Genomic DNA, 25,616 nt, shown 5'->3' with positions numbered 1-25,616 from the left:
TAGTTGTGCCTCTGCCCTTTGATTGTGTGGCAGGTTTGGCATGCCTCTCATTTTTGGAGTGTGAAAATGAAATCTGTAGCCTCTGTTTATAACATCCAGGATCCATTTGTCTGTTGTGACAATATGCCAATTTCTTGTAAATAATGCCAGCTTTCCTCCCTAGGGTGCTGCCAGCTGAGACTTGCTTGGCATGGAAAGGGGGAAGTCATTGTGTCCGTTTCCTGTATTGTTGTGCACTGTCTTCGCCACCTCTTGGTGCTGGAGTTTGCCATTGCCTGCCTCTATATGATCCTTGTGATTGTCCTCTGCCCCTTGTGCGCCTGTATCTACCTTTTTGGGGCTTGTCTGTGGCTGGAAAGGACCAGTTTTTTGAAGGCCAATTTCTGCTAAAACGTGGAGGTTGAACCTGTAGAAAAGCTTTGACAGTTTGCATAGATTTGGCTTTTTCTTCCATTTTCCGTAGTATCTCCTCAGTATTGGTACCAAATAGCACATCCTTTTGTAAAGGAGCATCTAGTAGTTTAGCTTTCACATGATCAGGCAAGATTTGTTCCCTAAGCCATGCATGTCTACGAATGACTGATCCTGTAACAGCAGCTCTACTTGAGGCCTCTAGGGCATCATAGCCACATTGTAAGGTGTGTTTACCCACTTGTTCTGCACTATGCATCATATCCTGCAACTCCTTCAAATCTGGTTGTTCAGGTTGAGACATTTTATCTCTTAATTGTGATAACAGAAACTGCTGATATTTAAGCATATGAAACTGACAATTTAAGGCCCTCATGGCTAGGGTGGCCGAGGTATATACCTTTTTTCCCCACCTTTCTAAGGATCTTGACTCTCTTTCGGAAGGAAGTGGATTCTTAGCAGTAGAGGCCTTCATTCCCTTGGGGCCTTGAGAAATGGTTTCAGGATCAGCATTATGGCTTTTGAAAAGAAACTGGTGAGAGTTAAGAACTCTATAGTACCTATCAGGCTTGACTGGGGCAAGAGGCAGGGAATCCGGATTAAGGCAAGCCTCCGAATAAACATCAAGTATGTCCAAGACAGGAGGTATCGCCAGAGGTCTGTGTTGAGGTAACAAAAGAAATTCCCTAAGTCTTTTCTTGGAATCAGAAAAGTCTTGGCCTTCCCAATGGAAGTGTTCCCTCAATGTGTGCAAGGTTTCCCCAAAGGAAAAATCCTCAGGAGGAGATACAGAATGAATGGACTGCTCTGCATCAGAATCTTCAAAAGGGGAGTAAGAGTGTTCCTCTACATCAGAATGTTCTGAAAAAATGGAGCCCTGATCAGAAGAGGGAGAATCTCCTCCACTCTGGGTCTCTTGTCTGGAGGGGGTTGGGAACCCCTGATAAGAGTAATTAAATCCTCAGCCATTTTAAGCATCTGCTTTTTAGGCATGGGGCCTGGAGATGGGCCCTGTGCAACAGGCCTCTTGGGATGTCTGGCTGATTTGGACTTAGTAAAGGCCTTAATGGAAAAGGAAGATGAGGGTCTAAAGACACCATGGGTGGAAATGGACCTGTTCACATTAGGAGGCTCAACGCTCACAGTGGCTTCGGTGGTTGTAGTCTGGGTATGGGCCGAGGTACCTGCGGTCTTGGTTACAGAAAGTGTCGTCGGTAGTCAGGGACTGCATAGGCATCTCGCTGAGAACCGGACCACGTGTAGCCGGTTTTGGCGTGGTGTCAGTAGGGACCGCGGACCTCGCGTGTCGGTCCTTGTCCTTGCGTTTTTTGGACAAAATGGTAGTCGGAGTCTCCGACGACATTTTATAATTAAAGGCTTTACCAAAATAGTGTTGGGCGAACTCCGCCAGACGCTTAATAGTGCGCTAATTGAAAGTAGTGCAAAAGCGACAGCCCGAGACGTCGTGGTCTGGGCCTAAACAAGGTATGCAAAGGGAATGGAAATCCTTATGCGGTATTTGCTTCCCACAAGAAATACAATTGTTAACTTTGTCTGACATCGGTCTGAGGCAAGAAAAGTTTCCCCAACGGGGTACTTAGCTTTAAAGAAGACTTCGGTTTCCAATTTTTCGTAAATTCAGGAGCTGGCCGACCGGCACTTGCGAACTGCTTCTGCTTCGGGCACCGCACGGCAAAAAAAGACTGAAGAAAATGGCGTCGGCTGTGTCTTATATACTCCTGCCTCTCTGACGTCAGGAAAGAAAGCGACAACAGATGCCGGACCTAGACTTTGGAATTCGGCCAACCGAGGGACCGCCTGACGGCAGAGAACCCATCTGTGATTACTGCAGCTGTATGCACGATGAACATCCAAGTCTTGGTACATGGGCAGAGTGACGTTTTCTATTGTAAAAGGTTGAAATCTCTGACACCAGGGCTCGGTATATGGGCTATACAAGTAAATTTAAGCTAGGAATAGCAAGGCAATACACAGGGGCTCAGTACTTAAGCTGTTAAGGCATACATTAGACTAGATATAACTACGGAATAAGCTGGCCATCTATCATGTTAGGAAGCATAACAACATTACAGATAACATGACATGAGCAGACTATTGGGTAAGTAATGGCGAGAGAACCGCCAACACAGAAGTAGATTCGGAGGACCGAGCCACGAGTTCACAGTAGAGCAGGAAACCACAAACAGGTTAAAAAAGGTGAAAGAGCCACCAGCACAGCAGGAGAGACAAAAATTGAAGTCACAGGCTCCCAATACAGTAATCAACTACTAAGCAAAGCAGTAACTCACCAAAAAACATACTTCGAGGCACACATTATACATTAATCATCTATGTAAAATCTGTGAAAGACGCACATTCACAAGCAAGTATCTCACAGGCAGTTTTCAATTTTAACAGTATAGCTTGAGAAAAAATTACACTCTCCCAACAAGCAAGCTAATGGAGTCAGACATTAAAAAATTAAACAGTTTCCAATCTGAGAAATAAGTGTCAAGCAGTAAAATGAACACTTACCCGACGAGCAGAGTCAGCAGCCTATGCAGATCAGGGCTGGAGGGGATTTAAAAAATGGCGCCACAAGGACTGGCAGAGCAAAATAGATTTGGGGGCGGAGAGAAGGTAAGAAGAAGGAGGAGGGAACAGGGGAGGATGGCAAGCATAGAAACAGAGTGGGGAGGGGTGAGGCTGGGAGAGAGAAAGGTGACTGACAGGTGTCAGTAAGAGTGAAGGGGGGAGCCAAGGAGAAGGAGGACAGCCAGTGAAAAGTTATCAGTGGGGTAAAGAACACCTCAAAGGTAAGACGGCACAATGGGAAAGCACTGAAAATGAGTTGGAAGGGGCAGAGGAATTAAAATGATTAGAAGATGTAACTGGGCTTAGTAGAGTAGTGGAGTATAATAAATTACTAGTATGGTTAGAGAGGAGGTAGTTAGGGGAGAAACAGGGCAGAAAGGCTTTGGAGAGCAGTAGCAATACTGATAGCCAGTATAGGTATTTAGCTAAACGTTGAACATTGCCACTTAGTGGCTAAGCAGGGAAGCAACAGAAAAGAGCACTAGCTGTTAGAGGGCTGAGAAGTAATTCAGGAGAAAAAAAGGGGAATTTATATCTGTGGTAGGCTGCTAGCAAAAGCACACTGGGTTAGAACTACACCAGTGTTAGCAATACAATGAATCTTAAATTGCTGTAGGGTACATACACTAGTATTATTGATTAAATTCTTGGGGCAGCGGAGAGGTTTCAAAAACACTAGGCAGGACAGGGCTGCAGGGGATTTTAAAAATGGCGCCACGAGGACTGGCAGAGCAAAAAAAAATGTTGCTTTTCTCCACAAGGATATGAAACAAAAGGAAAAGAATGTGGCCCTCCATTTTATTACAACTAAAGGTGATGTAATGAAAAGTACAGTTTTGTACCTACCATAAATGTAGATGTTCGAGTGCTCATACAGCTGCAGTCATAACAGATGGGTTATCCTGCCGTCAGGCGGGTCCTCGGTCAGCCGAATTCCAAATTCTAGGTCTGGCGTCGGTTGTCGTCGCTTCTTCCCTGACGTCAGTGCGGCAAGGGTATAAAAGAGCCAGCTGATGCCATCTTCTTCAGTTTTTCTTGCCCCAGATGTCAGGTGCCCCCAGAAGGAAGGCAAAACATAAACTTAGGTAATCATGCAATATAGAATAATCATAAAACAGTAGTTGCAAGCAAATACACCATAAAAGAATATCCCAAATAGGTTGTATGAGAAGGTGTTTGTCATAAGACCTGTCCTAAGAGGGGATGGAGGGGGGGGGGGAAACCTGGACTGCAGCTGTATGAGCACTCGAACATCTACATTTATGGTAGGTACAAAACTGTACTATGTTCATCGTGCATAAAGCTGCAGTCATAACAGATGGGTAGAATCCCAAAGCTAAGTAGGGGTGGCAGGCACTAAGTGGAACTAGGAGGAACAAGAATGCCCTGCAAGACAGCTGTGGCAAATCCCGCTCTACATTTTGAGTAAAGTGGAAAGTGATAGTGTTTGGAGAAAGTGTGCACTGAACTCCAAGTGGCTGCTTCCAAAATGTCCTTGGTAGGAATCCCCCTGAGGAAAGCTGCAGAGGTAGCTGTGGCCCTTGTGGAGTGGGGCCTGATGCTTGAAGGCACAGCTTTTCCATGAAATGAGTAACAAAAGTGTATGCAGTGGGCTATCCATTTTGAGATTGTCTGTTTGGAGATAGCCTTTCCTTGAGCACCTTGTAGCATAGGACACAAAGAGTTGCTCAGATTTCCTGAATGGCTTTGTCCTATCCAAATAATAACGTAGTTGTCTGTGAATGTCCAAGGAATGCAGTAGTCTTTCCCCTTTGTTTTGTGGGTTAGGGTAAAAGGTAGGTAAGTGGATAGTCTGATTCAAAGCTACACTGGATACTACCTTTGGCATAAAGGTAGAGTTGGTTCGTAAGGAAACTCTGTCCTGATGGAAAATGATTAAAGGTTGGCACAGCCATGAGGGCCTGTAGTTCCGAAACCCTGCGTGCTGAGGTGATAGCCAGGAGGAAGGCTGTTTTCCATGACAAGTATTGTAGTTCTGTTGAAGCAGCTGGCTCAACTGGAGGAAGGGTCAGTTTTTCCAATATGAAGTTGAGGTCCCAAGCAGGGACTGGTGGTTTCCTTGGGGGTTTTATATTCTTAGCCCCTCTGAGGAACTGTCTTAAGAGAGGATGAGAGAATAAAGGAGGATCTGTGTTGTAATGTGCAGAAATGGCTGAAGCATGGATTTTGATGGAGAAGGAAAGTCCACTGTTTAACATCTCAGCTGGGTACTGTAATATTTGAGGTATATTTATAACCCAAGGATTCTGGCCCTTTTTCTGATTCCAGGCACAAAACCGCTTCCATTTGGCGGAGTAGGCTTTTCTAGTAGAAGGTCTTCTGGCCTCCAGTATGACATCCTGCACCTCCTTGGAGAGGAGGGTCTGTTGTGAAATCAAGGGATTCTCCATGCGGCTAGATTTAGGGTTTTGAGCTGGCTAATAGTTTTGAAGTGCTGGGACAACAGAAGAGGCACTAGAGGTAGGATCCATGGAGGGGAATGCGTCAGGCTCTTCAGGAGTGGATACCAGTGTTGTCTTGGCCAGTCTGGAGCAATGAGAATCATTTTCGGCCTCCCTGCTCTAGCTCTTAGTAGAACTTTGGGCAGCAGAGGGAGAGGCGGAAAGGCATAGACTGTCAATGTTGTCCAATTGAAGGAAAGTGCGTCCACTTTCCAGGCCTGTGGATGATAGGTCCTTGAGCAAAATTTTTCCAGTTGGTAATTCCTGTGGGTAGCAAAGAGATCTATGTCTGGCTGTCCCCATGCCTGAGTTATATTTGCGAAAACTTGAGGATGCAACTTCCATTCATGTGGGTCTGTCATATTTCTGCTTAGGCTGTCTGCCAGTGTGTTTTCCTTCCCTGGCAGGAATTGTGCCTGAAGTTGGATTTGCAATTCCAGAACTGTGTTCCAAAGGGTCATGGCTAGTCTGCACAGGGGGTATGAATGAGTCCCCCCCCCCCGTTTGTTTATGTACCACATCACTGTGGTGTTGTCTGTCCTTATCAATAGCTGGCCTGGATGCAGAAGGTCTTTGAAGGCCATAATAGCATTTTGCACTGCTAGCATTTCCTTTCGGTTGATGTGTAGGTGTTTCTCTTTTTGGGACCATTTTCCCTGAATGCACTGATCTTTCATGTGTGCCCCCCAGGCGTAGTCCGAGGAGTCTGTTGTGATGATTTGATTTGTTTGAGGTATGCAGAAATGGAGACCTTTGTTCCTTTGGCATGCTTGAGCCCACCACAGAAATTCCTTTTGAAGACATGGAATGAGTGGTATAATTGCTTCCAAACTGTGGCTGTGTTGAGACCATAAGTTTTTTAGGTACCACTGAAGTTTCCTCATATGCAGCTTTGCACATGGGACCAGCAGGATGCAAGATGCCATGAATCCCAGAGCCTGCAGGACTTTCCTTGCAGTCAGCCTGGTGAAGGTTGCCATTTTGCTGAAGTATTGAGATAGTTGCCCTTGTTTGTCTGGCGTGAGGTAAGCCATCTGGGTGTTTGTATTCAAGCTGGCACCCAGGAAAATTATTGTTTGAGAGGGTATTAGTTTTGATTTCTTTTTGTTGACTGTGTATCCCAGAAAGTTCACCAGTCTTATTATAAACGCCAGGTGTTTCAGAAGTATGTCCTTGCTGTCCGCTTGGATCAGGCAGTCATCCAGATATGGGTATATTTGTATTCCTTGAAGTCTGCAGAAGGCAATTACTGATGCCAGGCATTTCGTAAACACTCTGGGCGCAGTAGATAAGCCAAAGGGCAATGCAGAGAATTGATGAGTTGAACCTGCAAGAAATTTGAGGTATCTTCTGCAATCTTGTCTGATAGGGACATGCAGGTACGCCTCCTTGAGGTCCAATGTTACCAGCCAATACATAATTACATAATTGCTTGGCCAGTGCAAAAAAAAAATGCACGCACCATATCAGACAACCTCTACGGAGGCCCTCTGCACACGGTAATGTCTGAGATTTTATCTTCAGACATCTCCAACTTGCCACATATATGAATTTGCTTCTCTGATTGAGATGGAAGGGATTGGTAAGTCGTGATGTCACGTGGCAAGCCAGAAGGGCACATATCCAGCCCCTGCATCACCCAGGACAAACATACAATAAGAAAACATAACCTAAAATGCCTATCCTGCATGAAACTCCATATGTTCATAGAAGATTACTAGACTAATGGCTTAACGGCCATTACAAGCCTAGCCAAAATAACCCGATTTTACCCAATATATGTCCATAGAGGCAAGAGGATGGCATGGGTTTGTGCCTATGCCTTGTGTATCTAAACATATGTGACATAGGCACTACCTCAGGTGTAAATCTGCGATCCCCCATCTGTTGATTTAAACTTCATTTAAAGGCCAGGGAAGAGCTCTGCTCAACATGAACAGGAAGCCTGTTCCAAAATCGCATAGGTATAGGTCACCATAATACAATGAGGTTTAGCTTTATGAGCTACACCACAGCTTTCTTACTACATTATTAAACACATTTTTTAGGATGTTTTTAACAAAATTCATTATATGTCATGATATGATAGCTTATGGCATTATTATTATACCTGCTTAATTTTATAGGCAGATATATGGTTTAGCTAGAATTCCGTAGTAACCTCAAAACACTATGCCCTTTATTATAGTCATTTTATGATCTTAGAGAGGTATAGTTCAAGATGTGTTATTAGATTTTGTACATTGATTCTCATACTAATTTCTTTATATGTTGTTTTTACCTATATTTATATTATGTCTTTTGAGTAGAGGTGTTATATTATACATAATGCAGTTTTCTAGATATACATAGATGCATTTTACATCTTCATACGAGATGTATACTAAATAAGCATATGTTTTAGTATGTTTTATAAACTTAGAAATGTTTTTAGATAATAGTCACATGAATCATGGCTGAATTTAAGGAATAGTACCATCACACGACCATATGATGTCATTTGGATATATTATTCATGAGAACAACACATGATTGGTAGAATGAGAGAGACAAGATATTTAAAGGGTGGTTAATTCAGTGTTCTTTCAACAGTCTGATGAAGCATTCATGTGGAATGTGAAAGCGCTTACTGGGAACGCGTTGTTTTTGTTTTGTTATATTTTACTTCAATAAATGGTCAGCTTCTTATAGTCGTGGTGTGTCCTCAACTAGCTCTGTTTTTGATTTTCTTTCTTTTGTTGTACAATCTATTAATACCAGGCCGAGTAGGTGCAAGTGCCATGGAAGATAGTCTGCTTAGTACCTTAGGAGTAGAAGAGGGACCAAATTCATCAGCTTTTCTTTTCCGCTTGTCTTTTCTCTACTTATACCTTGGATAATCAGAACAATCTCTGGATAAGTAACTTGTTACATACACCAGACAGCCAGGGATCTACAGCCAAAGCCCTTACACAAATTACAGATCACATTAGATGTTCTGGCTCCAAGCACCCCACGTAGAAATTGTAGGTATTGGGGGGGGGCATGGGAAGTCCACACTTTGAATACATCTTTAATGCTTTGCCTATCTTTCAAATCTAAGAAAACACTCACCAGAAAAAAAAAAACATTGCGATAATATATATATATATATATATATGGGTTCATGTCACTTGGTCGACAGTTCATATGATCGATAGTTCATTTGGTCGACAGTTCATTTGATCGACAAGCATTTTAGGTGGGGGGCTTTGCCCCACACTAACTATATATATCAACTCCAGGGTCGCACAACATTGGGGTAGGGGGCAAATGCTTGTCGATCAAATGAACTGTCGATCATATGAACTGTCGACCAAGTGACATGAACCCATATATATATATATATATATATATATATATATATATATATATATATATACTGTAAGAGTTTTTTTTTTCTTATGCACTGGAGCTGTGGCAAGAAAAACTGCAATACACATGACAAAGTTATAACTAAATGTTTTAAAGAAAGAGCTCAGTAGAACTTAAATAGGATGTTAACATAGTTATATTTGATCTTAACCAATCAAATAAAATTAATGTAGAAGGGTGACAATTTCAGTAGTGGATCGACTGTTCGGCAAATTAGATCGCATGTAAGGAAAAACACAGGGAATTATGGGAAGCATGTCTGAAGGAGCTTTAGGCTTGGAGCACTGGCTAACTAATGGCTGGATCACATCAGACGACAGCAGCTCAGTACCCAGTAGTTGAATTACAGATGATGAAACGGGACCAAAACAATGTTATCACTACACACAAATGTCGAAACCATTGCAGTCTCTTAGCTCATTACTTCAGTGGTACAACACAGATCCAGTACTAAATGCCAGTTATAGATCAATGAAACAAAAATGAAACTTGGAGACAGAGCTCCAAGATCCTTTTTCGTATGAAAATGGATATATATGCAACTAATTGAAGTGACTACCACTTGCAGAAATACTTTTAGTGCCTATCTCAAAGTCCTAGTAGCATGTCCTAAATTTGGAGAAACAATCATAATTTGCCACCTTAATACTTACACTTGCCTTACATGTACTAACTATAATAGCTAGAATTGGTGCATACTTGTAAGTACCCCCATTCTATTTAACTGCTTACTCTTACAACATAGAACACTTCTTCTTTCCTATTTCCCTAAACAAATGTCTCCTGCCCTTCAATACTGCACAGTTTTTAGTCTTGGTCTACAATAACGCATCCCTCATTTTTATTTCACCTCACCTCAGTTATGTTCTCCTTTCTTCATGCACATCAAGCACAAAAATCATCTTTTTCCAGTCTCCTTCCTTTTTTCCTATTAGATTTCTACTGTATTTCCAAGCTCCTTTTTCCACACTTCAAATTTAGGTTCAAATTAAAAAAATGACTACTTGAAATCATCACCATGTTGAAATTTAAAACTATGCCAACAATTTCTTGTGCATTTCCATTCCATAAGTATTTTCAGAAATAATGCAGGCTTGTTATTGATTTGTCTATAGGTTTATAGGTTCATAGATTAGTACTAAGCTAACTGCCACTGCGAGCCATTTTAAGCCTAGCCAATTATCCCTTGTGAGATTCAAACCCTGCACCTTGTGTTTGTAAGGCAAACGCCTTAACCATTAGGCCACCCTCCCAACCCTTACTGAAACAAGGTACATTTTCAAGGACTTCTGTTCTGTCTCTGTTGGTGCTTACGCTTCTTCATATCTGAACTTTTTTTCTCTCATGTACCCTGTAAAAATGGGCTCTGCCTAGTAGGGCTAATCCAATAAACAAAATGTAAATAAATAAACAAAATCCTAAGAGGCGGTTGAAGACAGGCTGGATGAAGAGGCTTTCCACTAAAAATGGGAAGGGGGACCATAATGGAAATTATGAGCTCCTCATTTACGAAAGATAACCTCAGCCAAGTCATACTGCAGAGGCATACACCTGAGCCTGTGGCATTAGCCAAATACCACTTGTTCAAATACTACATACCAGAGCCATAGCTATCTTAGCTAGCAGCCAGTGCAGTTCACTGCTCTGGCACATGCTTCAGCAGTCAAAAAAAAAAAAAGTCTTGCTACAGTTACAATAGCAGCACATGAAGTGCTCCAGTGACAACAAATACAGTATTGGCTTTCATTCATCTTTCTGATGAGATTATGTCCCATCTGCTCCAGTTGGTGGTAGCTCAGATAGATGTAAAAGATCACACGGTACCTATCAAAAAGAGTAGCGGAAGCTCCCAAATGTCCTGCAAATTTCTCCTAGTAGTACAACTACCACCTCAGGTCTTCTGTAAAAAGAGGCTACTAGCCTAGTGGGACAAACTCGGTCAACAAAGGATAAATAAATACATTTTCTGAATGCTAGACCTATAAACACTGCCACATCAGCTAAAGCAGAATGCACACTCTAGCACCTTGCTTCTAGCACAGCTGCACTCTTTGCTGTACTTTTGCTACATCTCTGCTACATACAGTTTCTTGTTTGAATACAGAGCAAGAAAAGAAACGTATATACAGGCAGTATTCCTTTCCGTGGTAGTACTTTTGTGCACAAGAAACCACAATGCTCAAAGCAGGGCTTAAAATCACTTACTTCAACAAGATTGTCCTAGCATCCATCTCAGAATTCTCATCTCCAGCAACATCAAACTTGTTGGTCAGTGTTAGAGAGACTTCTGTTTTTGCCAGTGCTTCCTTGCTAGGGTCACTGGGGTTCCCAGCACCTTCACCTATTTTAAAAAGGAAAATTACAGACTGTTAAGAGACATTGAAAACTAATTCAATGTATACAGTACTCAATACAAATGAAGAAAGATCACCTCAGCTGTGAAAGAATGAATATTTCCTGCAACATAATCAGCCACATGAAAAGGCAACCCGTTAAATGGGTGCTGATCGTAAACACAGATCTTAAACATCAAATTGGTCAGGCCCTTGTTTCATAAACTTCTGTCCAGTCCTTCCCTCCTGGACACCCAACAATGTTGGGAGAAGAAAATCTGCAAAGGGAAGTACAGTCCCTCTGACTGTTCAGTTACTTCAGACCACAGAATCAATTAGGTGAAAATGAGTAAAAGGAGCTGGGAAGTCCTGTGACGAGATAACTACTGAAAATATAGAAGAATAAGTGCATTTACATAAAGAGGTGGAATACACACTTGGACACATTATAAGCCCATGTTCACCTGCCAGACTCCCATGTATAAAGTGACTGCTCCCCGTTGGCCTACCCGTCTCATCCCTACACTAGAGCTTAGGGCCGCACATACATTCCCACTATTTCCATATTTACTAACACTCAAACACGGGGCTGCAGCTAAATATATTGATGTGTTTTGTGGAAGACAAATATCTGACCATATTAACTGAACAATGCTGATTCAGAGGGAATTAGAAGATTAAAAAAAAAAAAAAAAACACCATTAAGGTTGATTAGTCTGGATGCAACACCATTAACACTGATTAGTCTGGATGCAGAGAAAGCAATAAGGTTTAGAATTCATGAGCAAGGCAATGTTTTGTGTTCCCAAATAGTATTGAACAGTTAATAAGGAGAATGTATGACAGATCAGAGGCAAAAAAAAAAAAAAAAGAGAGGAATCCTTACTGCAGGTTGAGTTTGAATACAGGCACCAGCCAGGGATGTTCTCTTCCCCTTCTCTTATTTGCAACCTACTTGGAACTAATAGCTAACAAGATAAATGATGTATTTATTTTATTTTACATTTGTTGACCGGGCTAGTCTAACTGGATACATGTCCATTTTCAGTAGAGGCCCGGGGAGATAAGCTCCAAGATGTGTAAAATACAAATAAATTACAAACTACAAAAAGCAAAAAAAAATTGTAAGAAAAAATATAGCAAAAATAGTAAAAAAAAAATAATAAAAATAACCAAGCAATGGTAATATGTGCAATAAGGCATAGAGGTTAGCACTGGGTTTGTAAAGAGGACAAGAGTCTTAAACAGTGCAAAAAGAAGGTACAAGGACTAATTACAGGTAAAGACAATAGTGGAGAAAGGAAGGTAGTTGTGAAGTGATTTTACAAGCATTTATTAGAAAAAAAAAAGGTATATAAGGAGAAGTGAAATTATGCCTAATTGGGAGACATGAGAGAAGTATAGTAAAAAGGAAGATGTACAAATCTATAAGAGGTAATCAAGAAAAACTAGCTTTGTTTGCAGATACTGGGCCAGATTCCAAAAGTCTTGCTCTCAGTGTAACTAACTCTTGCGTACCACACTGAAGGAAGTCATTTACACAGAGAGCAGGTCTTTTGGAATCTGGCCCCTACTGTAAGCACTTACACCAAAGTCAGTCACTTAGACCGACAGCAACTCTTTCGGAATCTGGGCAGGCTTACTCTGCAGTAAGTCACTTGCAATGAGAGCATCTCTTTTAGAATCTGGCCCAGAATCTTGTATTTGACAAATCCTGAATATGACCATTAGGGTGCAGTGGGATACTTTAAAACACTTGCAACTATTTTTGGGATAATAAATGAAGGCAAAAAAATTGCCTGCAACTTGCATTACATGTCTACTCAAAAATCAGTTCAATATCACCCATATTTACGGGAACACAAAAAGAGGAAATATTTACGTGCATGGATTAAAAAGTGTTATTTTGCGGCAGCAAATGATATTTGGGAAGAAACTAAGCCAAAAATTATTAAAAAAGAAAGACTGAAAACAAAAGCTATACTTGTATAATACACACACAGTAAGATGAAGGCAGTGGAAATATTTATTTATAGTTCTTCTGGACCTGTAGACTGGTCAAACATACTTTTGTCAGTCAGACGAAATGTGGATGGCAATAAGTAGAGTTGAAGGAATTTGTCTGGGAAGAGAGTATGAGTAAAGTGGGATAAAGTGATTCTTCCTACAGAACAGGATGAATTAGGACTACCTAATCTGAGGGTATACATTATGCAACTGAGACTTATATAAGGCGCAAGCAGAAGGTGGAGATAAAGGTGGAAAAAGATGATGGTGGAACAAGGTGGAGATACTAATGATGATGACAAATCAGGATCTTAGAAGCAAGCACTTAAAGAGAATAGTGCTAATTATACAAAATATAACTCCTGCAAATTGGCTAAAGACTAAACCACTGAGGGAGGGGAGAAAGGAGATAGTGCCAAAAGGAATATATACAACTAAAGGTACAGAAAAAGTACAGTTTTGTACCTACCAAAAATGTAGATGTCCGATAGATATGCAACTGCAGTCCTGACATATGGGTTGTCCTGCCTCAGGCAGCCCCTCGGTCGGCCGGATTCCAAAGTCTGGGTCCGGCGTCGGCTGCTGTCGCCTCTTCCCCGACGTCAGAGCGGCTGGGGTATAAAAGCATCAGCCGACGCCATCTTCTTCAGTGTTTCTTTCCCCAGACGCCAGGTGCCCTCCAAAGAAGGCTAAATTTAGAGAATGCATAAAATTCCAGACATGCACAGTAGTAATAAACAGATACACCATAAAAGCTATCCCCAGCTAAGTTGGAAAAGTGGTAGTGGACCCAAAAAGGTAAATTACAGAGGGGTAGGAGGGAGGGTAAACCTGACTGCAGTTGCATATCTATCGGACATCTACATTTATGGTAGGTACAAAACTGTACTATGTCCTTCAAGAATGCAACTGCAGTCCTGACATATGGGTTGAATACCATAGCCAAGCTGGGGGTGGTAGGATCTAAGAAAAAGATGGTGTAGCTAAAATGCCCTGCAGGACTGCCGAAGCAAAGCCTGCTCGGGATCTGGAGTATAAAGGCAGGTTGTAGTGTCTGGAAAATGTATGCACGGAGCTCCATGTAGCCGCTTCTAGCATGTCCTTTGTAGCCACCCCTCTTAGAAAGGCTGTGGAGGTGGCTATAGCTCTGGTGGAGTGTGGCCTGATATTGGCTGGCACACCTTTTCCATGGAAAGAGTAACAGAATCTGATGCAGTGTCCAATCCATTTTGAAATTGTTTGTTTGGAAATTGCCTTTCCTTGCACTCCAGCAGCGTAGGCTACAAATAGTTGGTCAGACTTTCTGTTGGCCTTTGTTCTGTCCAAGTAGTAGCGTAATTGTTTGTGTATGTCCAAAGTGTGCAGCAGCTTTTTTCCTTTATTTTGAGGATTGGGAAAGAAAGTAGGCAGGTGAATTGCTTGATTTAGAGACACCCTGGATATCACTTTTGGCATGAATGAAGGATTGGTTCTTAAAGAAACTCTGTCCTGATGAAAAATGAGGAATGGAGGTACTGCCATGAGGGCCTGTATCTCCGAGACTCTTCTTGCTGAGGTAACTGCCAACAGGAAAACTGTTTTCCAGGAGAGAAATTGCATTTCTGAAGATGCTGCTGGCTCAAAAGGAGGAAGAGTTAATTTTTCCAAGACGAAGTTGAGGTCCCATGCAGGCACTGGAGGTTTCCTGGGAGGTTTGATATTCTTTATCCCTCTTAGAAACTGTCTTAGCAAAGGATGTGAAAACACAGGTGGATCACAGTTGTATTTTGCTGAGATTGCTGAAGCGTGTATTTTTATGGAAGAATATGAAAGGCCACTATAAAGCATTTCTGCCAAGTATTCTAGTATCTGTGGCATGCTTATTACTGATACATCCTGACCCTTGCTGGCATTCCAGGTGATGAATCTCTTCCATTTGGCTGAATAAGTTTTTCTGGTGGAAGGTCTGCGTGCTTCCAGTAGGATCTCTTGAACTTTTTTGGAGAGAGAGATATGGGTAGAAGTCATGGAACCCTCCAAGCTGTCAGCTGCAATGTTTGCAGGTTGGGATGAACAGTCCTGTAATTGTGCTGAGTTAGAAGCAGAGGCCATTGAGGCAGGGGCCACGGCTTGGTGCGAGATATGCTCCTTAGTAATGGATACCAGTGCTGCCTTGGCCAGTCTGAAGCTATCAAAATACCTTTCGGTTGCTCTGCTTTGATCTTTAGTAACACCTTGGTCATTAATGGTAGAGGTGGGAATGCATAGATTGTCAGAGAATCCCAGCTGAAGGAGAGAGCATCCATTCTCCAGGTTTGAGGATGGTGTGTCCTCGAACAGAACTTCTTCAGATGATGATTGAGGTGAGAGGCAAAGAGATCCATGTCCGGCCTTCCCCATGCATGAGTTATTTGCGAAAAAATGTCTGGATGCAGCATCCATTCGTGCGGGTCCAAAATGTTTCTGCTTAGACTGTCCGCCAGAACATTGTCCTTGCCTGGAACAAACTGGGATTGCAACTGTAAGTTCAGTTTCAGGGCCTTTTCCCAAAGAGTCATTGTTAGTCTGCAGAGGGGTAAGAATGAGTGCCTCCCTGTTTGTTTATGTACCACATGACAGTGGTGTTGTCTGTCTTTATTAGCAGATGACCTTGCTGAAGAAATTTTCCGAAGGCCTCGATTGCATGGATCACTGCCAACATCTCTTTTTGATTTATGTGCAGATGCATTTCCCGGGGAGCCCATTGCCCTTGCATGCATCTGCCCTCCATGTGCGCCCCCCATCCATGATCTGAGGCATCTGTTGTAATGGTTTGGCTTGCTTGAGGGTTGAAGGACATGCCTTTGTTTAATTGACTTGCTTGTGCCCACCACAAAAATTCCTTTTGAAGACATGGAATGAGTGGTATAATTTCTTCTAAGTTGTGGCTGTGTTGAGACCATAAACTTTTTAGGTACCACTGTAGTTTTCTCATGTGGAGTCTTGCCAGTGGATCAGAAGAATGCAAGATGCCATGAAACCCAGGGCCTGCAGGATTTTCCTTGCAGTCATCTGGGTGAGCTTTGCTAGGCTTTTGAAGTAATCTGGTAATTGTTCTTGTTTTTCTTCTGTGAGGAAAGCCATTTGTGAGTTTGTGTCCAGTTTGGCTCCTAGAAAAATTATTTGTTGGGATGGCAGTAGTCTTGATTTTTGAATGTTGACTGTGTATCCCAAAGCCTGTAGTAAGTGTATGACATAGTCCAAGTTTCTTATCAAGGCTTGTTTGCTGTCCGCTTGTATAAGGCAGTCGTCCAGGTAAGGGTATATTTGTATCCCCTGGAGTCTGCAATGTGCAATTACTGATGTCAGGCATTTCGTGAATACTCTGGGCACAGTAGATAAGCCAAACAGCATTGCTGAGAATTGATCATGCTCTGACCCTGCAAGAAATCTGAGGTATCTTCTGCAACTGTGTCTGATTGGGACATGCAGGTATGCCTCCTTGAGGTCCAGAGTAACCAGCCAAGACCCCTTGCCCAGCATGGGAAGAAGTTGCTGTAACGTCAGCATTTTGAATTTTGGCACAATGAGAAAAGTGTTTATAGCGGACAAGTCCAGTATAGGTCTCCATTGCTTTTCTTTTCTTGGAACAAGGAACAGTCTTGAGTAGAACCCTTGGCCTTGTTCCTGAGGAGGAACTTTTTCTATTGCTTTGATCTGTAACAGGTTTGAAACTTGTATGAGTGCCTCTGCCCTTTGATTTTGTGGCAGGTTTGGCATGCCTTGTCTTGTTGGTAAGGTATGGAAGTGGAACCTGTAACCTTTGTCTATTATGCCCAGAATCCATTTGTCCTTTGTTAAGATGTGCCAATTCTTTGAAAATAAGGATAATTTTCCACCTAAAGGTGCTTCTCTTTGAGCCTTGGTCGGTGGTGTCAAAGCAAAGTCATTGTGATTGTCCCTGTGGAGCAGTAGAAGTCCCTGCGCCCCTTCTCTGATTAGTTGGTTGCCATTGGCGGCCCCTGTAGGAGCCTCGGTATTGCCCTCTACCTCGAGCACGCCTGTTTTTTTCCCCTTTGGAACTTGTCAGTGACTGGAAAGGACCAATTCTTTGAAGGGCAATTCCTGCTGAACCTCGGTGGCTGAACCTGGAGGAAATCTTTGATTGTTTGTACTGACTTAGCCTTTTCCTCAATAGATTTCAACACATCCTGTGCATTAGCACCAAATAGCTTCTGTTTTTCCTGAGGTGCATCTAGGAGCTTTACTTTAACATGATCTGGCAATGCCTGTTCTTTCAACCAAGCATGTCTACGTATGACGGCACCTGTCATAGCTGCCCTACATGAAGCTTCCAATGCATCATAACCACACTGAAGAAAATGATTACTAACCTGCTGAGTATTATGAACCAAATCCTGCAAGGCCTTTCTATCTAAAGGCTCAGGAGAGGCTAACTTTTTCTGCAAATCATCCATCAAGAAATCCTGATACTGAAACATATGAAAAAGACAGTTTTAAGTGCCCTCATGGCAAGGGTGGTTGAGGTATAAACTTTTTTTCCCCATCTCTCCAAGGACCTAGATTCCCTGTCTGCGGGCAAAGGGTTTTTGGCCGAGGAAGTAGCCACTCCTTTGGGCCCCTGAGAAATAGTTTCTAGATCCACAGAGCGGGCCTTAAAGAGATGCTTATGAGTTTCAGGAACCCTGTAATATCTGTCTGGCTTGACAGGAGCAGGAGGGAGAGAATCAGGAGAAGTACTGGAGTCTGAGAACACATCATCCAATGCATCTAACACTGGGGGTATAGCTAAAGGCTTGTGCTGGGGTAACTTAAGGAAAGTCCGAAGCCTTTTCCTGGAGTCTGAGAAATCCTGCCCTGCCACTGAAAATGCTCTCTCATGGAGTAGAGAATTTCCCCGAAAGAAATATCCTCTGTAGGAGAGGCAGAGGGAATGGATTCATCAGCATCAGAATCCTCGTAGGCCTGGAAGGATTCTTCCTGGGAATCTGAATGATCTGAGTCCCCAGAGGCTTCATCTGAGGAAAGGGTATCTGTCTGCTCAACCCCAGGCCTTTTATCTGCAGGCGGCTGAGAACCTCTGTCTGGATGTGCCCGAGAACCTCTGATTAAAGAAATTAGATCTGCAACTAAAGTCATGATCTGTTTATCAGAACTGGAACCGTGGGAAAAGGCTTTAGGAGGGTGAGCCTTAGCCTGGCAGGCAGCCTTAGCACGTGTGTAGGCCTTGATGGACATAGAGACCGGAGGCCTAGCTGCCCCACATGCTGGAGTAACTTTATCCACCGGTATGGTGTCAGGTAAATCCTGGGCTTCGGTTTCAGGAGGAAAATCAACAACCGGCACCGGGGTAACCTCCGGGACCGAAGTGTGCGGTAAACCGGTGTCGTTGGTCTGGGGCGGTTGAACTACCGCCTCCGAAGAGACCGATGCATTCGCGGAAGGCTTTGGCGTGGCGTCTGTGGAAGTCACGGGCCGAGAATGCCGGTCCCGGTCCTTCCGTTTTTTGGAAATATGTGTTGTCGGTTGTTCCGACGGCATGATATAGGAGAAATTTTCCCCAAAAAAGTCTTCAGCAAAATCTGCCCGGCGCCTGAGTGTGCGCTTATTGAAGCAAGCACAGGCCGAAACGTCGTGGTCTGGGCCCAGGCAGGGAAGGCAGTAAGAATGGAAGTCCTTATGAGGTATTTGTTTACCACAAGACAAAGAATTATTAACTTTTGCAGTTTTATCTGACATCGACTGAGGCAAGAAAAGGTTCCCCAACGGGGTACTTAGCTTTTTGATGACTTCTGTAACTGAAAACACAGGAGCTGGCCGACCGGCACTTGCGAACTGCTTCTGCTTCGGGCACTGCGCGGCAAGAAAGACTGAAGAAGATGGCGTCGGCTGATGCTTTTATACCCCAGCCTCTCTGATGTTGGGGAAGAGGCGACAACAGCTGACGCCGGACCCAGACTTTGGAATCCGGCCGACCGAGGGGCTGCCTGAGGCAGGACAACCCATATGTCAGGACTGCAGCTGCATTCTTGAAGGACATCAAGCAAGATACGGTAGGAAGTAACTGGAGAAAAATTAAAGCATTCACACTACTGGAAGCAAGCAAGGTGGAAGGGAAGAGTGAGTAAATGGGATGCTGCAAGTTAGAGAGTGCTTTCTGTAACAGGGGTATTTCAGAATATAGACAGAGAGGGGAGCACTGAATAAAAGATCAGCACTGGTTAGTTTGTTAATGGAAACAAGAAGAAGATATCAAAAAAGGAATAGCTAGTGAGAAATTCTGCATGACACTGATAACTACAAAAATTATAGGAGATTAGAAAACATTAAGAGGGGAAAAGTAGAACAAATAATTACCAAACAATGGAAGGAAATATGTAAGACCTCTAGCTCTGTTATAACGTCCATAAGATTATTTGCATAGAAAAGTCTCCATAGATACTTTTATTATTCCAAGTAGACTTCAGAGAATTTTTGTACAAGCAATGGTGGAGATGTGAAGGGAGGGAGAGAGGAAACTGGGAGCACATTTTCTGGGAATGTGTTGAGTTAAATGGGTTTAAGGACACCTTGCTAAATGTCCTGACATAATATATTAACTACACTGATGCTGCTGCTTAGTTGTCGTTCACATTTAGAAATGCTGAGGCACAATAAGAACTTAAGTTTAACATTATTAGTAGCCAAGAAAACAATCACACAAAAGTGGAAATCACACATTAAATAAGCAACAAAAAGTGCTGAATACAGAAAGATAGGAATCATTACAAGATGAAGTAAGTAAACTTTATAAAACAATCATGCACTGGGGATACAATATACAAAATAACAGTAAAGTGCATGAAAAACAGAACTAGGTCAACAGGAACTGAAAAGTGCACAAGTACACTGTAATAAATGAGAGTAAAGAACATTATAATGCAGTTTGTATGCACGTAATGATGATGAAAACTGTTAACGAGATTTTTCTCCTTTTATTATAATTAATGCAAGTGGCATCAAGTAGAAAATCAGTAATGTAATGAAAAAATTAATTGGGCAGTACCACAAAGAAAACAGAGAAGATTAAAAGACTAAGCCTGAAGTTTGCTTGCAGGAGGATTTATCACTATAAATGGCAGCAGCTACAATGCCCTAAACAAGGGTGACAAAGTGAATTCCATTGCTGCGGACCCTCAAAATTAGGTAAGGTTACTTCCCATATTTGTTAACTCTTAATTTGAGGAAATCTCTACAGTGAATGAAACACTTCATTACATTACCAAGCAACACTAAAAAAAAAAAAAAAAAAAAAAAAAAAAAAAAAAAAAAAAGGGGGGGTATTAGTAAGCATGGCTGAAAAGGGGCTTTAGGACATTACCAAGCAATGTTCTAAGAGTGTCTAAAATTGGTAAAAAGGTGTATGAAAGGCTGAAAAGGGACTTTAGGGCATCCTGCTATGAAGTAAACCCCTTCTCATGGAATACCTCATACTCCTTATGCAGAAGCTTAAATTGGGGGTACAAAGCTAATGGTGTGAGCCAACAATCAAGTGTCCTTGACACAGATACCTAGTGTGAACACACTCCTGATAAGAGCACTAGAAGCATACACCAACTGTTGAAGAGTTTAAACATACTGGTCCAATGGCCTTTTAGTTTTCTACTGTCCAAAGTGAATGGAGCTTGTAAACTGCCTCTGGAAACATACCATGTGACACTAATGAATTCTGGGCCACATCTGCAAAAAGAACTTCCACAGGTTCTAGGCATTTTCCTGAAGCAAGAAAAGCTTGCACTGTTGTGTATCCAAGAGGGATTCCAAGATAAAATTCGATGTCTCAAATTCACGATTTGACTTGGATAGATTCAAGGAAAACCACAAGTTGTTACGATGCCTAATGCTTAGTTTAACGTCTTCTGCATATCCTCCCTGGAGAAGGCCTGAATCACATTTTCATCCAGGAAGAAAGTACAGTTGTGTATACTTACCATAAATGTAAACGTTAACAGTATATTCACTGTTGCAGTCCTGATTTGCGGGATTTCCTGACATGGAAGTCCTTGGCTGGCCTGACTACCAGAGAAAACTCTCCCGCCTCCTACAGCCGGCAGATGCCTCGACCAACGTCAGTATGCTTGGTTATAAGGGGAGTCAGCTGAAGTCATGATCTCAGTTTTTTCCTGCCCCCAGAAGGTAGTAGCCATCTTAGATGGAAGTCAAAGTCAAGGGTTTTTGACGGAGAACCTAAGCAAGGAAAGAGGGCAAGAGGAGGGACCCCTTGACTAGAGAAGAAGATTGCTCAAGCCTACCTTAGGCTAGCGGGGAAGGAGGGAGGGAAAGAATACTGCAACAGTGAATACACTAACATCTACATTTATGGTAAGTATACATAACTGTACTATGTTCCTTGTGTTTCATCGTTGCAGTCCTGACTTGTGGGAGGACTCCCAAAGCTGAGAAGAAGGGTGGAAGGTAGATTAAGGTGAGGAAAGGATGCCCTACAGTATGGTAGTGGGAAATCCTGCTCTGGAATTGGAGAAGGCTGTTAAATGGTAATGTCTGGTGAAGGTATGCACTGAAGACTAGGTAGCAGCCTCCAGAATATCCTTGGTGGGTACCCCTTTTAGGAAGGCAGTAGAGGCAGCAGTTGTCCTAGCAGAATGTGTCCTGATAACATCAGGTGGTTTCTTACCATGATGAATGCAACAGCCAAGCTGGTCTAGAGGAGGTGGTCAACACTTGCACCACACCACATGTAACATATAGCCCTCCAGAACATACGCCAGCACTGCCATCACATAAAACACAAACGACATACCCACCTAAGCGGAGGCTCTAAAAATAATCTATCCAAGCAGCAGAGACCTCCAAGGAAGAAATACACTCAACCACAACAACACTAATCATGAAACACAACTCTCCTAAACAGTGTGTCACTCAACCAAAACCCCTAAGGCAAAACAGCATGCCCATAGGTGACTCGATAGTGAAGCACATTGATGTCCCACTCACTATAAGGAGAAAGTAACAGTCAAGCTGCCTGTCAGGTGCAAGGATCCATCACATAACACACACACTCGGGTCCCTCAATAACAGGTACAAATATGACTCTGTCATTGTACATGAGAGTGTTAATGATCTGAGACGCACCTTACCTCCCTGGACTACATGGAGAGAAACATGGAGGAGCTCTCGGATTATGTAGCCTAGGCGGGCATGACCCTAGCCCTGAGCAGCATCCTACCATCTCACAGAATGATACCACAGTACAAGCAGAAAATGACTGATTTCAACAATTGGCTAAGTTTCTGGTGTCAGACTAAGGGGATCCAGTATCTGTCTGCCTGGGATGACATGACTGACAGACCTCGATGCTTTGCCAGAGATGGCCTGCATCTGTCACCCCTGGGCTTCCGGATATTGCCCAAGGCTCTTGCCACCCCTATAGTGCCTATTTTAGGCGGTGTTCCAAAGACTAAATTACCACTGTAACAGCTACAAATAAATGCAATCAGAGGGTCATGATGCTCAATGTTAGAAGTCTAAATCTCAAAATGCACTCACTGAAGCACTACTTAAATGGAGAACATCAACATTTGTGCTGTAACAGAGACCTGGTTCAAGGCAGCAAAAAGCACCCCTGCACTACCGGGCTATAACGCATTCCACACCCTTCGGCCCCAGAACTTGGACCGAAGCTCCAAAGGCAGTGGGGTTTCCATATTCATAAAGGATGTGCACACCTCCAGACTGGTAGCCCAACATAATGCATCAGAGATACTTCAGGTGCAGCTAACACTGGGTAAGAAATTAATTCAGGTCGCAGCCTGTATAGGTCCCCAACCATGTCCCAAGACTCACACTCCATGTTCCTAAGCACCCTGGAAAATATTTGGGTCCAATCTACAACTCTTTTACTAGGCTACTTGAACTACTCATCCATTAACTGGGAAAACTACTCATGTACCAATACACTTGCCCAACGTTTCCTGGAGTTCATCAATTTCAATGCCCTGGACCAGCTCGTTCTTACTTCCACCAGAGGCAGCAACATCCTTGACCTGATAATTACTAACATGGACGACCGTTGCTCTATACCAATAGTCAGCTCCTCCCTGGTTGGATCCGACCACAAACTAATCACTTTGGAAATCCACTCCACCCTCCCACCCCCACTCGCAAAGGTAACCAGCATGAAAAACTTCTCCAAAGCTAACTTTGTGCTCCTAAAAGCAGAGGTGGCTAACTTCATGGCACCCATGCAAATGGAGAACAGTTGTATGACTGCCGAATCGTACACAAATGCATGGATCTCAACATACCCAACAGAACCAAGACGCTCTCCTCCAAAAAAAGGAAGCCAATCTGGTGGTCCCCTGAGATAAACAAACTCTACAACAGGAGGAGGAAACTGATGTGGAATAAGGTGAAGTCCCTAGACTGGAAAAACTCCCTTTATCAGCCTCAACAAAAAGTTGAGATCCCTCATCAAATCCTCTAAAGCTAGCTATGAAAACAGCATTGCAGAAGATAATAAAGACAACCACAAGACCTGCTATAGTTATGCAAAGAATCTCCACAGCAATACCCAGATTTACTGTGAGCTACTGCACAATTGAACCTCCTATACCAAGCCAACAGATATTGCCAGTATACTGACCGACAGATTCAGTGCCAACTTTACCCCTCCCCCCTCAAAGAAACAATCACAATACCAGTAGGTTGCCGAGAACCCAGTATTACTGCTGCACAGTTTAAAATAGCACTGTCCAAGGTCAAGAATATGGGACCTGACAATATCCCTGGCTGTCTTCTACATGAACGACAGAGTGAACTGGCACCTCACCTGTGTGCCCTGTTCAATCACATCCTCACCTCAGGCTTTGTCCCTACTGAATGGCTTACTGTTAAAGTCATCACTCTCCATAAAGGAGGAGCGATTACAGACCCTGGGAACTATCACCCCATCAGCATGACGAGCCTGACATGCAAAGCTATATAAACAAGGATATAGGAATCTCCAACTCTGGATCCCACACAAATTGGTTTTGTGAAGGGTAGATCATGCCTGCTCAAATTGGTCGACTTCTTTAAGTCAGTCACCAGAGCTGTGGATGAAGGCAATGTGGTTCATACAGCCTACCTAGATCTGGCCAAGGCTTTTGATACCATTCCCCAACTCAGAAATCATAGAAAAACTCACTAAGCTAGGCATCAACCCCTATATCACTAGGTAGATTGCAAACTGGTTCACAGATAGAACCCACAGTGTGAAAGTAGCTGACTCCAAGTCAGACTGGTGACTAGTCAGGAGTGGAGTCCCACAGGGTTTGGTCCTGGGTCCTCTCCTGTTTGGTATCTACTTCTCTGAATTCCAGGCCAACACGATGGGATTCTGGCTGACAAAGTTTGCAGACAATTGCAAGCTGGAAGCTATTATTAATCCCCAAATGATGTTGATGTCCTACAGAATGGCCTCACTGAGACCGATGACTAGTGTCAGAACCATGGCCTTAAGCTCAATGCCAAAAAATGTGTAGTCATCCCCTTTGGGAAAAACCCAGTTCCCATGAGTTACCACATTGATGTTAGGGCATTGAACACAGAAGGAGTTATAAGAGATTGGGGAACACAGGTTGATAGCAACCTCTCTTTTGATCACAAAATTGCCACTGTGGTTAGAAAGTCCTTTTATGTGGCACATCTCATTACTAAGGATTTTGCATCCAGGAAGAAAGAGGTCATTGTCTCCCTCTACTCTTCCCTCATTAGGCCAATCATCGAGTACAATGCCCCATTTGGAATGTACCTCAGACACCTGCAACAACTGGAGAGGGCGCAAAAGTACCTCACAAAAAGGATCCTAGAAACACTTGTCCTATATGGACAGACTCAAAAAACTCCAACTATTCTCTGTCTCATATCGCCTACTTAGAGGCGATCTCTGCTTGACTTACAAAGCCATGTCTGACCCAGCTCTATTAGAAATGCTGCATATAAAGAAATCCCAATCTCTCTGCACCACACGCTCCAGAGACTTCAACCTCATTACCACAATTAAAAGAACATGCTGGAGGGACAGGTTCATAACCCACAGACTGCTCATGCTATGGAACAGATTTCCCATACATGTCCAGCAGAGCACCTCACTGACCCTCTTCAAGAGAAATCTTGATGAGTGGAAGGGAAACAGAAAATTCACCCAGGGGATAACTCCAGTGGCTCTACTCAGAGGCACTGGGAATTAAGATTGGGTGGCACTATGCCTGGGTAATCCTATGGCTAGGCTTGTAAAGGCCCCAGGGCCATTAGCCTAGAACACACCTATGAACCCATGAACACTGTAACAGAAGGAAAATCAGTGAGAGATACATTTCGAAATGGTCTGTTTGGAAGCTGTTCTCCCTTCAGAACTGGTGGGAAAGGCCACAAACAGCTGGTCTGATTTTCTCGT

The 25,616-nt window shown here is 43.0% G+C and overlaps 1 protein-coding gene across 1 annotated transcript in view; it reads right to left on the bottom strand.

Moving 5' to 3' along the window:
- The window catches only part of IQGAP1 (IQ motif containing GTPase activating protein 1), a 1,927,315-nt gene that overhangs the window by 223,981 nt on the left and 1,677,718 nt on the right, over positions 1 to 25,616 (bottom strand). Inside the window, exon 30 of the mRNA XM_044076373.1 lies at positions 11,067 to 11,202. Coding sequence (XP_043932308.1) covers positions 11,067 to 11,202 — 136 coding nt within the window. The remainder of the gene's footprint in view (positions 1 to 11,066; positions 11,203 to 25,616) is intronic.

Source organism: Protopterus annectens, chromosome 7.part0, assembly GCF_019279795.1.
Source record: "Protopterus annectens isolate FY-2018-M chromosome 7.part0, PAN1.0, whole genome shotgun sequence".
Classification (NCBI taxonomy): Eukaryota; Metazoa; Chordata; order Ceratodontiformes; family Protopteridae; genus Protopterus; species Protopterus annectens.
The sequence above is the reverse complement of the archived record's forward strand: the minus strand, read 5'-3'. Positions and strand labels throughout refer to the sequence as shown.